The sequence below is a fragment of the Heloderma suspectum genome, chromosome 2 (genome assembly GCF_057233095.1).
Source record: "Heloderma suspectum isolate Gila_16-S chromosome 2, 16-S_ref, whole genome shotgun sequence".
Classification (NCBI taxonomy): Eukaryota; Metazoa; Chordata; class Lepidosauria; order Squamata; family Helodermatidae; genus Heloderma; species Heloderma suspectum.
Genome location: NC_139459.1, coordinates 302,035,966 through 302,050,457, shown reverse-complemented (window position 1 = coordinate 302,050,457; position 14,492 = coordinate 302,035,966). Strand labels below are relative to the sequence as shown.

General features: G+C 46.9%; 1 protein-coding gene across 1 annotated transcript in view; it reads right to left on the bottom strand.

The window, feature by feature from the left end:
• Positions 1-14,492, bottom strand: part of COL7A1 (collagen type VII alpha 1 chain) — a 159,004-nt gene that overhangs the window by 130,510 nt on the left and 14,002 nt on the right. Inside the window, exons 8-15 of the mRNA XM_084832478.1 lie at positions 13,871-13,990; positions 11,804-11,953; positions 8,611-8,730; positions 6,096-6,242; positions 5,376-5,492; positions 3,538-3,687; positions 2,126-2,254; positions 1,359-1,505 (exon numbers count right to left, since the gene is read on the bottom strand). Coding sequence (XP_084688604.1) covers positions 1,359-1,505; positions 2,126-2,254; positions 3,538-3,687; positions 5,376-5,492; positions 6,096-6,242; positions 8,611-8,730; positions 11,804-11,953; positions 13,871-13,990 — 1,080 coding nt within the window. The remainder of the gene's footprint in view (positions 1-1,358; positions 1,506-2,125; positions 2,255-3,537; positions 3,688-5,375; positions 5,493-6,095; positions 6,243-8,610; positions 8,731-11,803; positions 11,954-13,870; positions 13,991-14,492) is intronic.

Here is a 14,492-nt window from a genome sequence, read left to right as displayed (position 1 = left end):
TGGGGGAGAGTGAGGGTTGGCAGGCCCAGCAAAAGCCCACAAACAGAAGAGGCAAAAAGAAGGATGGATTCATCTTGCATGGCCCACTTTTGAGCGTTGTTCTGGCAGAACTGAAGGAAACAGTTATGGCAAAACTAGGAATCCAACTACTTTCGTAATTGTTTGAAACAGAGGAAGTATCAGTAAGGTTTTTCAAAATACACATGGAGGAAGAAAATATCTTTCCAAAACACATCGGGCTTATTAAACCATTTTCAGGCACTTGAGAATATCTTCTCTCCTGTTTTTGGACATAATTGTGCCTTTCCCTCTTGTTGTTGGTGTGTGTTCTTTAAAACTACAGGTAGTACCCAATGTTTATTGTTTATTAAAATGAATGGGACTTAACTTTAACTGTTAACTTTTTTAAATTAACTTAGTTGTGACTAACTGAAGCCTCATTCATTTCAAGGGGTCTGCTCTGCGTAGGACTAACATTGGAGACTACCCCTAAGAATCCAGCTACTTTTGTAGGCTGCAGTGTATAAGTCCACTTCCAAGTAATTTAAATAAACAACATTGACAGACGGTATTCAACACATCTCAAGGTCCTGCCACCTCTACCAATTCTCCAGGAGCGAGGAAATGTGAGTACAACTACTGCCGGGTTGAATGCCTCCCCCCTGCGTTCAATCCCTCCCAACTGAACAAAAGAATAGGGTAAAACCTCCTCTCCGCTTCCACCTTTCAGAGGTGCAGGCTGAGTTTCAGGAGCAGGGGAGCAACAGACACCAGTGCTCCCGCAGACTCCCTGCTTCTGACAGCCACCACTTTTAGTTTCCCCCGTTATACTGCATCAGGGGTGGGGAACCGTTTTGTGCCCTGGGAAGGCTCTCAGGGCAGTGGATGGGGCTATGGGGTGGAGCCAAGGACAGAGTGGGTGGAGCAAAGCAAAGTGGCTGTGGCTAATTGTAATTTCTGCCAGTTGGGACATTTCACCACCAAGCATACAAAGCGCATCTCAATTCTGTGCATGTCCACAGCAGAGTAACCCCCAGTGCAACAGCTTTCAGACATATAAAGCAGAGCTCAATTCTATGCACTCAGGAGACACAAAAACAGCATTTTCAAACACAAGCCTCTGGTTTCCAGAACTTCTCCTTACAGGACGGGCTTAAATACCTTTACATTTCAAAGGTATTTAAAGAGCAGGGTACTGAAAGTTTACATCTCTCTGACTGGAAATAAGAGCGGGCTTCCCTGCAACATGCTGAAGAACGGCTGTCTCCCTTCTGCACTCAGCAGGGAAACCCTCGCTCTTACCTCCAAGCAGATGCTATTAGGGTCCTACTACTAGATTCTAGTCAGTTAACACTTACGGATTCGGATGTTGAGAGGAACGGCACTACCCTCACGGCTACCAATAAGAGCTGACACACGCACCACATAGGAGACATCCTCTTTCAGATCAACGAGGTCCTCAGCGGTCTGGGAGCCTGGGATATGCCGAACCCTCTCCGTGCCATCTGCAGCAGAGACCACAACAGCCATGTGTACATATCTGGGGTTGTCTATACGCGACACATTCCTGACTTTACCTTGCAGGTGCACTATCTCAGAATCTCAGTTTCATTTTTTTTTTTTAAAGAGGAAGTTCCTAGCCATCACGGTTGCAGAGTAAAGCCTAGAACATGCAGACAGTATCTGGAGGTGGCTGAGGAACCATATCTGGGTAGGACGGGGCTTCCAATTATCAACAAATGAGGTTTCATTTCCTTGTACGACTCCCTCTCCTCTGGTTATGATTTGCTCTTCCCTCCGCCCCTACTAGCTGTGTGTGCCTCTGGATCTTGTTTATTTGTTTCATTTATACCCTGCCTTTCCTCCAAGGAGTCCAAGGGGGCTCACACGGTCCTCCTCCTCTCCATTTTACCCTCACAACAGCCCTGTGAGGTAGGTTAGGCTGAGAGTCAGTTACTCTTAAGTTACTGGCTTAAAGTCACCCAGTGAGCTTTATGGCTGAGTGGGGACTAGAACCTGGATCTCCTGGGTCCTAGCCTAACACTCGAACCACTACATCACGCCAGCACTCAGTAGGCCCCAACCATGAAGCCAACCCCACGACCAGCTCCCCCTGGATACTCACCCTGGGTGTTGCGCAGCACAATCTTATACCCTGTGGCCCCCGGGACGCCTGTCCAGGCCAGTCGGACTCTGTTTCCTAACATCTCAATGATCCTGAAGTCAGAAATGCTTCCCACGGGTGACACCACCCCTGCAAGGCAAATGGCAGCTCCAAGTCAGGCAAGCCAGCAAAAGGGCGAAGGCATCCTCCCTCCCGGAGATGCCAAGTAAGGGGGCCAGCTGTAGCTCAGGGGAGGGCTGCAACAGGGCTCAGTGCAGAAGGCAGTTTGGCTGGCTTGCGGCAGAAGGGATGGGAAGGAGGACCACTTATGGAGCTTTGTGCCTCAGCAGAACAAGACAAAACCCAAAGCTACATATTGTACAGCAAGGAAGAACCACCCAGAAGGCCAGCTGGGGGCAGGAAGTCTGTCACAGGCAGGCAGAAAATAGGAGAAAAAACCCAAAGCTATGCAACCAATTCAGCTAGTGGGGAGATGAGCTGATAGTACTACAGGGTCAACAGATCCACAATTCCTGCCTTGGAGCCCAGCCTTCCCCACCCTGGTGCCTAGCCAGCCAGCTGGCTATGGGTGATGGGAGCTGTAGTCCAACACTCTTCAAGTACTTGAAAGGTTGTCACAGAGAAGAAGGCCAGGATCTCTTCTTGATCATCCCAGAGTGCAGGACACGGAATAATGGGCTCAAGTTACAGGAAGCCAGATTCCGGCTGAACATCAGGAAAAACTTCCTGACTGTTAGAGCAATACGACAATGGAACCAATGACCTAGGGAGGTGGTGGGCTCTCCCACACTGGAGGCGTTCAAGACAAGGCTGGACAGCCATTTGTCAGGGATGCTCTGACTTGAATTCCTGCATTGAGCAGGGGGTTGGACTCAATGGCCTTGTAGGCCCCTTCCAACCCTACTATTCTATGATTCTACATCCAGGAGTAGGGAAGGCCGGGCTAGAAGAAGCCTTAGGGAGCTGTTCCCTAGAGACACGGCCAGCACAAAGAGGACTTCTGCCACCAATATCATCACTGACTTTCCTATGTACAGCCGTTCAGCATTTGCAAGTCTAGAAGAGGTAGGTTTAGACTCTTCCCATAACCTTAAACCCTCTGTGCTCTGCCACAGGTTCAGATGCTTTAATATTTACATCCATTCACATCTCATTTCTAAATGCATGCTGAAAGCAGAAGCGCCATGACACATCATGTGACATTATAAGACTGAACAGGTGACTTACGGGTTTTTGTTCAGGTTGATGCTCCATTTTAAATTTCCACTCTGAGCCGGCTTGCAAGTAACCCCCTCAGAAACCCTCAGGTTTCTAGAACTTGTCTAGAAACCCTCAGGTTTCTAGACAAGTTCTTTACCCAGGGGCTAGATGTGCAGCAAGCAGAAGCAGGCATCCATCTCTTACTCACTCACCAGTCTGGGAGATGGTAACTGGCGTGGCCACCTCCTTGCCATCATACAAGGTGTAGAGGGTGATGTGATATTCGGTGCCCGGCTGCAGGCTTGTCAGAGTGTGGCTGTTCTCACTGGTGGGCAGGGAGACAGTCCTGGGGGGATCCACACCTGGAGATCAGCACAAGGTGGAATTGGGAAATACGATATCAACTAGCCTGATCCCTAACTCCCGGACTAGAGTTGGATGAATCTTTCCATTTCAGTTTCTCTCAGTTTCTCATTTTCCCCGATCTTTAAAAAAAATATTATTTTATTGAATTTTTTCCAAGTAACAATGAACAGTAACAAATCCAAATACACCACATGTGAGTCAATTTATTTACAGTCTTTCTGATCGCTCAGGATCTCTATTTGGTACAAGCAAGATTATCTGGTAATCACTCATCACCCTAATGGATTGTGCCAACCTCTCAGGAGGTTGTTGTGTATTCTTCTCAATACTAGCGAATTTAGTAAATAGACACCATATTCCATAAAAAGTGTCACTTCCTACTTGGCCTCCTTATTCTTGAAGATAGTCTTGAACTTTGATCATTTCTCCAGTTTTAATTTCAGTTCATCTCCAACTTTTGGGCTTTTGGGGTTTTTTAAATGGGGACATGGAAATTCATAAGCATTTTTGGCACATTTTGCCTAATTCATGCAATTTTGGCGTTATATACACATCTTTCCACATTTTAATGCATTTTAGCCTTATATACATATTTTTGCAAGGCTTTTTGTTAATATAATGCATTTTTGAATGCTATTTTCCCTAATATTTTATTTTTCTATGCATTTTTAAAATTGGAGAACTCCATTGCAAAATTCAGAGAGGTGCGAATTTCAATTGATAACTGAGTTTCGGTTTGCATAGTGGTTCAAAGGTGCAAAATAAGGTGAATTCCCATTGAAATGTAAATGGAACAAATTTCTCCCCCATCAGAAATCTGCCAGGACCTGTGTCAGAATTTGGTATGCGTGAAAGCTGATCGAATTCTGACAGAGGTCTTAGCTCCAAAAAGGTAATCAAAATGCATATTAAACTACATATTTTGAGATACAATATGTTTAGACAAGTCCGTTTCAAGAGAAAATACATTTAAAATGTTTAAGGGTGCAATCCTATCTATGTTTAGACAGAAACAAGTCCTACAACTCCCAGCATTCCGAGCCCGTATGACTGGCTGGAGCATGGTGGGAGTTGTGGGACTCTTTTCTAGCTAAACAAGCAGAGGACTATGCCACTAAATACAGATTTTAATGTGAATGAAGATTAACAAAAAGCAAACATTTCAGATTAATGCAGCAATGGAGCAGAGTATGAGCGGACGCACATGGGAGTGACATGACCTGGAAACAGACTGATTCATCCTTCCTTAGACACAACGGTGACCCACATCCAGTTCAGCAATGTCCTACTCGTCATACAATTTTCCATCAGCAACAGCCTTGCCATGCTCCTCCTTCTAAGCATCCTTCCCCCGACCTGGCGCCTTCCAGATAGGAAGGCGCCAGACTACAACTCCCAACATCCCCAGCCAGGATGTTTTATGCTGGCTGGGGATGACCGGAGTTGTAGTCCGACCAATCTGGAAGGCGCTAGGTTGGGGGAAGGCTGCTCTAGAAAAAAGGAGGACCCTACACCAATGGAGACACTCAGAGACCACATCGAAGAAACATCTTGGTTGGGAAAGGAAAAGAGAATCAGTTAACACACTCTGCCCATAAAGCTTGCAGCAGGAAATCTCCCCAGCCGTCCACAGGTATCCCTCTCAGTCACCCTTCCATGTGTTGCAAAATTCTGGCCAGCCTACCTGTTGCTTTTCTCCACTCCAGCCTGTAGCCCCGGGCATTAGGAATGATGTTCCAAGCCACCTGGATAGATGTTGGGTCAATAGCGATGGTCCTCAAAGTCTGGACTATAAGGATTTCTAAAGAGAGTAAAGATAGACTGGGTTCAGGAGAACTGTATAACCCACAGAAAAACCCAGTGAACTAGTGACTAATTACTTCACCTTCCAAATATCCTTCAAACTCAAGCCTGTGACTATTAGAAGAAGTTCATTCATGGAAAAAATGAAAAAAATATATAGCCAGTCAGCACCAAATTCTACCACTATGGCAATCCCCTGTTAATCTTTAAAAAAAAATAGGGAGCAGGGTTCTAGCTGAGCTTTGTATTTGAAATGCATAATACTGTCCTGAATGTGCATACCAACTTTCATTCTTAGGGCTCAATCTTCAAGGGAGATATGACATTGTATTGTATTTTGCGTTTTCCTCCCTCTTTTGAATATGGCTGTGCGTGTGAGCTAGTATTCGAACTAGAAACATAGAATTGTACCCTGAACATGTCTACTAACCTTCATTCTGATATCACTGGGTTTAAACTAAGCTAACACATTACACACCAGCTTACAAACAGAATGCTGAATGGACCAGTAATCAAACCATAGGTCTTGCTTTGCTCAGCCAACACTGCTATTAATAATAATAATAATAATAATAATAATAATACTCCCTCATGTACTCACCAGTCCTTCTCCTAATGGAGGCTCTGGGTCCTTCCACTTGCCCATAAAAAGGAGCAACAGTCACCAAGTAATCAGTGTTGGGCTGTAGTCCAGTCAACAAGAAAGAATTCTTGCTGGAATCAACATCAGCTTGCTGAATACCTTGACCTGAGGAAACAAGAACAACAAATAAACAAAATTGGCATATAAAATTGGCAATATAATTCGGGGCAGGGGGAAGGAGGTAAGAGGAGAGATGAAAGAGGTGTACAAAATTATGCATGTGTGGTGACAGGGGACTGGGAGACATTTTTCTTCTTCTCTCATAATACTAGAATCCAGGATCATCCCATGAAGCTGACTGGTGGGAGATTCAGGAGCGATAAAAGGGAGGACTTCTTCACACAGTGCATAGTTATGGAATTCACTACCACAAGATGTAGTGATGGCCACTAACTTGGATGGCTTTAAAAGGGGCTTAGGCAAATTCCTGGAGGACATGGCTATCAATGGCTATTAGGCTTGATGGCTATGTGCTACCTCCAGTACCAGAGGCGGCATGCACTAGTTGCTAAGGAACATGGGTGGGAGGGAGCTGTTACACTCATGTCCTGCTTATGGTTTCCTGATCAACAGCTGGTTGGCCACTGTGTGAACAGAATGCTGGACTAGATAGACCCTTGGCTCTTCTTATGTTCTTATGGCCCTCATTCCAAAACCCCTCACCAAGCAATCAGTTCAGACCTCTGGCAAGAGTGAAGGCTGTCCCTTCCCTGACAGCCCGCTGCACAGGAAGGAAGAGGGAGAGAGAGAAAAAGGGTGGCAGAAAAAGAGAGGAGAGAGAGTGCAAGGAGGAGAAAAGGGTTGACCCACCCCCTCTTGGCTCTGGCCCTGCCTACTGCTGGCTTTGGTCCCACCCACCACCAACATGCACCCCCCACACACACCCACACACAACCTGCAAGGGTATGTGGCCTTGACAGAGCAAAGGTCGGCCACCCCTGCTGTATATCGCTATGAAGAACAGTCCATAGCAGATAGAACTCCCAGGAGCAGCCTACCTTGAAAGTCACAAATGCCCCATCTAACCCAGTCTTCATGGACACATGTCAATATCAAATTAAGTACAGAGGAGGAAAGAAGGTGTTCCCTGGAACAAATATGTGGGCTTATCACCTTAAGGCTGAGAAACAGTGACATGGCTAAGGCCACTCAGAGCCCTTCGTAGCCAAGCAAAGCTCTGTTCTCAGGCCTCTCGGGTGCAAATCCAACACACTGTGAACTGTGCCACAAAGGCTCTTCCCAGTACATGGAACTGTTATAGTCAATGCATGGAATGAATTACTAGAGAAATGGAATTCAACTGTGATGTAACAGATCCTACTAGTCGTGACTGGATTATGTTCTTTATTTAGGGCAGCTGCATATGAGTGGTGATCCTTCTTGCAGATACCATGATTGCATGATCAAGCAGATATGACAGCATTTGAATGTTGCTCTAAACATCTTAAGATAGGAGTTATTTAAGACATTAAAGGCACAACGCCATGCATGTTTAGACAGAAAAATAGTCCTACAACTATCAGAGGCTGGCTGGGGAATGCTGGGAATTGTAGGACTTTTTTCCATCTAAACACACATAGGATTGCACCCTAATTACATTAATATGGCAATATTCTGAAATATGAACACAGCAGTTTATTTATTTTATTTAAAACATTTGTATCCCGCCCATATCATTAAGATCTCAGGGCAGCGTACAGATAAAATCAGTTTAAACAGTATAAAACAATAAATAATTTAAAGAGCTAAAAACATATTCAACCATTAAACAAGCTAATATAAATTAAAACCTAAAACAATAAAACAGTTAAAACAGTGTGCTACTTTAGGGAATGCATTTATCCTTCAAAGGCTTTGGTAAAAAGCCATGTTTCTACTTGGTGCCGAAATGAGACCAATGTATGTGTCAATCGGGACTCCAAGGGGAGGGCATTCCACACCGACGTGCCACAGCACAAAAGGCCCAGATTACTGCTGGATCGAGCTAGTTTGGAGTCTTCTTTTGGATTGCTATGGATCAACACATGCGCTCCCAAAACCCGCTCCTGCCACACTTCTCCTCACGCCAGCGCCATCAGGGAAAGCCTTCAAATGTACATATTTAATCCAAGGATGGTCTCCCTCTTTTCTAATGACTGAGGCTCCAATATCTCACGAATCATCTCTAAGTGTGTGCAACTTGGAAAGTGAACGTAGCATTGACCTTCCATAAGGCATTGGAGCAGTTAATAAGGTCCCGCTGGGCATGTGAGAAATATATCTACACAGCACTCCGGGCGACTCTACTCCTATCACCCCATCAACACGGTTGTTGGCTACGCAGGCTAGGGATGATAAAAGTTGCCATCCAATACATCTGAAGGGCACAAGGTTGGGGAAGGCTGGTCTTTAGAGTGATATTGCTTGAGCTGATCGATTTATCATCCTGCGCTTGCACATCCAGGGAGAAAATAAAGCAGCTGAGCAGACATACCTGAGAGGAGAGCCCAGGCAACACGGTATCCAGTTGCTCCACTCACGCCCCGCCAGGTCACCAGCATGCCCTGGGAGGAGATGTTCTGGGCAGACAGCTGTTGCACTCCTGCCAAACTCACTGAGGAGAGAGAGGTGAAAACCAACACAGAGAAGCATGATGATGTTCCAAATCCCATCAAACTTGCCACCATCACTAGTCCCATAATACACAGTATGCCACAGTCCCACAGAATTCAAAGTCTGAAATCTAACTGGACGACAGGCCAGTACTTCCAGTACTTACAACTTAATTAAAATATGATGCAGGTATTGACCAGTCAACAATATCCCAAATGTAGTCACTTATTTGGACTAAAATGCTCATTATAAGTGTCTCAGCTAAAGATAAAGAAGTCTTGAAAGTGCTGCAGAACCAGCCCCTTATGTCTCTCAAAGATGGCCACTTGTCTAAAACAATATTAGCTAAACACAGGACAGACTGATACTCCTTATGTACCTGATCAGGGCTGGATTTAGGTCCAGGCGGCCCTGGTGATGGCCCAGGGCACTAGGCTTGGGGAGTGCACTGGACTCAGGGGTACCTGTCATGAGCTAGCTCAGGGGTGGGCACCTTGTTGCCTTCCAGATGTTGCTGGACTGCAACTCCCACCATTGGCTATGCTGGCTAGGGCTGATGGGAGTTGCAGTCCTAAAACACGTACAGGGCCACAACTTGCCCATCCTTGGGCTAGCTACTGAAATATCCACTCAACAAGAAACCAAGAACGCAATCCATTCATGTGGCATGAATAAACACAGGTTAACAGGTCCTAATGTGCACCTTTGCCATCTTACATGACAAGGATAAATCACGCATGCAGGTGATGCGTGATGACTTTCATCAAAGTCATGAAATGGTCAACAAATGCAATTTCAAACTAAGGTATTCCAAAGTTGAAGAAATGGAGAGGGGAACCAAGGGTGCTCCTCACTTGGGATTCTGTTAAGTCCAAAGCTGACCTTGCACCTGATACCGATGGGTGAAGCGGTTAATAATGTATGGGAAAGGGCCTTGCAAGACAAAGGCAAAAATTATAGGTCAAATGATTCAACCTGAGCCCAGATTACCCTTTTCTTTGCAGACGAATTGAAAGACCTTCCCCATTATCATCTTGAGATCTCCCTACTGGGTGTAGCTCAGCTTGATCTAGCAAAACACTGGGAATCTCCTAATCCTCTACACTCTCACATATTGGTATCTCAGGGGAAAAAAGATGGGGGTAATTATGAAGAGATTAACATTTCAAGTTTGACTCTCTAAAGGACTGGTAAAACTAGAACTGGTTTTTTGCTCAATGGCCCCCTTTCATCACTTTTGTTGGAAAGGAATCTGCCTGCCTGAAGCCACCTGTTCAACATAGGTCTGTCTAAGCTAACCAAGCATGTTACAGTTATTTTTAGTAAGATTTTTAAAGATCTCTTTTTGTACATTTGATACTTCATTGTACTCTTTACTTCTTGCAAAAGAGTTCCAATAAACAGTTTAAAAATAGAAAAGTATGACGACAACAGCAAAGATCAAGCATCCTACAAATCTTTGTAATCACTGGAAAACAAAACACAACCCTGAGGCATCAAACCTGAACCATCTGCACTACAGTTCTGAGCATTAACGCTGTAGTCCTATGTGCACTTACTTGGAAGTAAGCCCCACTGAACGCAACAGGAGTTACTGCTGAATAAGACTGCACCGGACTGCAACACAGCAATCATATTAATGAGCTTCCGCCACGCATTAAAAACGTGGTTGTTCAGGCAGGCATTAGGGGTGGGTTAGAGTAATTTTAGAAATATGATGTTTTTAATCTAGAATTTTATTGTTTTAAATTGTTTCTATTATTGTACATCGCCCATAGTGGCTGGGTGACCAGCCAGATGGGCGATTAATAAATTAAATACATACATACATACATACATAAATAAATATTAGGTTAAGCTGACAGTCCCTCTAACTGAGTGCTTTGTCTCAACAGTGGCCAGTTGCAGATGCTTGAGAGAGAGAGAGAAAGAGAGAGAGAGACTATGCAAGGTGGTAGCAGAATACACCAGCCTCTGCTGGTTACTTCCCATAGACCAACATTTAGCAACACAACAAATACCCTGGCCAATATCCCCTCACACTATAAGGCAACAAATGCTGTCAGATTCCTTTTACATCAGAATGCAAGAATTGCTCTTGGACCTTGGAATGCAAAATCTAAGAGGTCTTCCAAGACCTTCCATAGTACTCTTCTATGCCCAAGATAAGCTAATGGTGCCACCAAATGAGCTGTTTCTGCCTCCCCCCACCTGCACACAGGCCAATTGTGACATCATAGACAGAGGATTAGCCGTTCACTGCAGACATCACCCACAGCCTGTGGGCTGTAAATATGCTAGCCTTGGCTATCAAATAGGTGATTTCTCCTAATCACCCTGCAGCTAGGTTCAAACGGACCTGAAGGCCAATTCCCCTGATCACTTTGTGCATCCCCGATCACCTTTTAGGTTAGAATTTATATGGCATATTCCAGGGGCATCCAACCTCAGACGCACAAGTCAAATCCAGCCCTTCGGGGTTACCCAGAGGGCCACACCCAATTTCCCCAACCACTGATGGGTGGTTTCCCGACTTTTGCCCAGTTTTTTACCCATTCAAAAATGCCTCTCCTGAGTCTTCGTTACTGGCAGCAAGAAGCCTGAAGCTAAGATACGCTGGTGTTTGGGGCCCTGCTCCTTTCACCTTCAGTCCGCCCACCACTGGAAGGCAGCCCCCCGAGAGAGTATCCAACGCTGAATCTGGCCTTCAGGCCGAAAGAGGTTCAGCGTCCCTGACATATACCGAATAGGCTGTCTGAATAGTTTGTTGTGAGAAAAGATTATTTATTGTCTGGCACACTGCTGACAGAAAGGCCTGTCATGATGCCAGTGCGGAGTTACTCAAATGCCCTCTGAGCCATCTGTACAGGGCACTCCAGGCCGAAAAGAGGGGGCTGGCCAGGTGCAGAGTGGGCACTGACCGCCATCAATCTCTCCTGGAGATTCCATTACTCAAACCTCTCCCCAGATGGTTTTAGTGCAGCTCCTCCCAAGCCAGGGCTAAATCTCCTGAGAATAACTTTTCTCTTCCCAAGTCTCCAGGCTCTGATGGTCAGCATTCTGATGGGACTTACTTGTTCGGCCGCTGATCACAGCAGGTGCTACCGTCTGACGCGGGTAGACTGGGTAGAGCGTGACCACATAGTCAGTGTTGGGGCGAAGGTTGCTGAGCAGGAATGATGTAACAGTCGCCCCAAGGTTCACCTCTTCAGCCTGAGCTTCACCTTGGAGGAGAAAACAGAACAAGGAGAATTTCAGGGACGCACTTACAAAAAATATGAGGGATGCATTGGGGCACCAGAGATCCCTCATGTAACTAACATGTAAACACCCATCCCAACTTGACCGTTGACTGGTGAACCTGTCGGCCTCTGTGTGGCCTTTCACCTATTTCCAAGGCCATACACTGGAAAGTCTATACACTCAGCACAAGTATGGTGTGGAGGTTAGAGTGTTGGACTGGGACTTGGGAGATCCAGGTTCTAGTCCCCACTCGGCCACGAAACTCACTGAGTGACTTTGGGCCAGTCACTGACAGTCAGCCTAACCTACCTCACAGGGTGGCTGTGAGGATAAAATGGGAGAGGAGGAGGAGGACAACTATGTAAGCCTCCTTGAGTTCCTTCCAAGAGGAAAAAAAGGTGGGATATAAATGTAATAAATGAAAATAAATAAATAAAGCTTATTTCAGTACTCAGTCAATCCATATGTAGACAAGCAAGGATAGAAACTGGAGGCCTGTGCAGGGCAGGAGAAGTTCTTTGCAAGTGGTAGAGGCCCCATGCCTTTGAAGCGTAAATGGGGTCAAACCATCCCCTCCAAGCTTCCTCACAGGCTCAGCTGTGTCGAAAGTTGCAGTATTTTGGTTCCTGCAGGTCTGGGCCACGCAGGGCAAAGCAGCAGCCAAAGCAGCGGTTGGCTTTGCTGAGCTCAGCAGCATCGGGGGCCCACGGGGCCACGTTCTCTTGCTAGGGAAACGCACTGCCACGGTGGCAGGTGTGGCCGTGCTCTGGGCGAGGCTCTGGGAGAGATGCCAGGGCTCTGTGCACCGGGATGGCTGCTGGCTGGGGAGGGGCAGCTCCAGGTGCGGCTTCCGACAGCTACAACACAGGGAATGGTCGGGGAAAGTCTTCCTCTAGCATCGACTCCCCCCAGCCCCAAACCTGGACTGTCTCGCCCAGCGCACCCCCAGCTCTGGCAAAAAGTTTACCTGCTGATCCACAATGCACAAGCATTGTGATATTGGGCCTGCTGCGACTCTCGGAGGGCACCGTCACCCACAGCCCCAGACCCCACACGCTGGCACAAGCTGCCCCAGCCTTCTCCAACCTGGTGCCCTCCGGATGTGTTGGACTATACTTGGGAGTCGCAGTCCAATACATCCGAAGGGCAGCGGGTTGAGCTGTTCCCTCCCCTTTCCCAAGGCATCCTTTTTAAAACTGCCCTGGTAGACGGAGCAACATCTCCCTTCCCCCAACGCAGCATAGGGCAGCCGATGCTGGGGGCTCCAATGTCAGTGGGACGGTGATTCTGCTCCAGGTTGCAGTCAGAACCAGTCAGAGCTCTAAAGGAGCTATCTAAGGCACCCCACTTGTCACTCCACCCCTGCATTAACTCAAGCAGATGTGTGACAGACGGGATGTCACTGCACCCAGGCTTTCCTCCCACCCTCTCCATTTGACTGGCTTCTGCATGAGGGGTTGGGGTGCGAAACAGCGCATTCAATGATGTCACAGCCTGCATCCACTTGAATGTAATGTTACAGGGAGGTGTGGGGAGGGAACGTGGAGCGGTGGTAACCATGTGTTTAAGGCATTCCCCCAAGGTGGTGCCCTCCAGTTGTTTTCACCTAGAACTCCCATCAGCTATAGCCAGCGTGGCCAGTGATCAGGAGTGCTGGGGGTTGTAGTCCAAAACATCTGGAGGACCCCAGGCTGGGGAAGCCTGCCTGAGATGGAAAATTACAGCTGGCTTTAAACAGAGGCGAAAGCACTGACCTTTGGGCTCATGCAAGAGTCCGGAATCGATCTTAGAGCTCTCCTGCAGGACAACAGGATCCATCCATTTCAGGTGGAGGGAGTCTCTCACCTGCCCTGTATTTTTGATCCCAAAGAGCCATCCCTGCCATGCTCTTCACTAACCTCTGGCCACATATGTGAGCCTGTAGCCCTGTATGGAATCCAGACCGGCTGCCCAGGACAGCCTAAGGAAGGATGGTCCTGCTTCCGACACCCGAAAATTTGTCACTCCGGACAGGATCTCTGCAAAACAAACAAGATAAGGGGAGGAGAGGGGGTTGCGGGGATGATGAATCTTACTCAGTCTTTCATGCGGGTCCCGGACACGCTGTGACACTTGCCTCAGGTTACCACAATGTGTCAAGAGAAGATTCACAATGGGACTCTGCTGAGTCAGGAGCGACAGTAGGAGTGAGCTCCTGAGGGACACCAAAAGCCAGGAGTAGGCAACCCAGTGCCATCCAGGTAAGTCCCAGCCAGCATGGCCAATGGCCAGGGATTGTGGGAGTTGTAGTCCAAGACATCCAGAGAGCACCGGGTTGCCTACCCCTGCCAAAAGCCAACATGCAATGTAATCACCATTACCACAACGTGAGCCTTCGCTGGAAGGTGCCCTGTGGATTTCAGATCTGTTCTGCAGACCAGCAATCTTCAGGACCCACCTTGAATCCCAATGCAACATGGGACCCACTTTTATTTGTTATTCCTTTTATCATATGCGTCCATCTTTCTCCTCCTTTTCCCC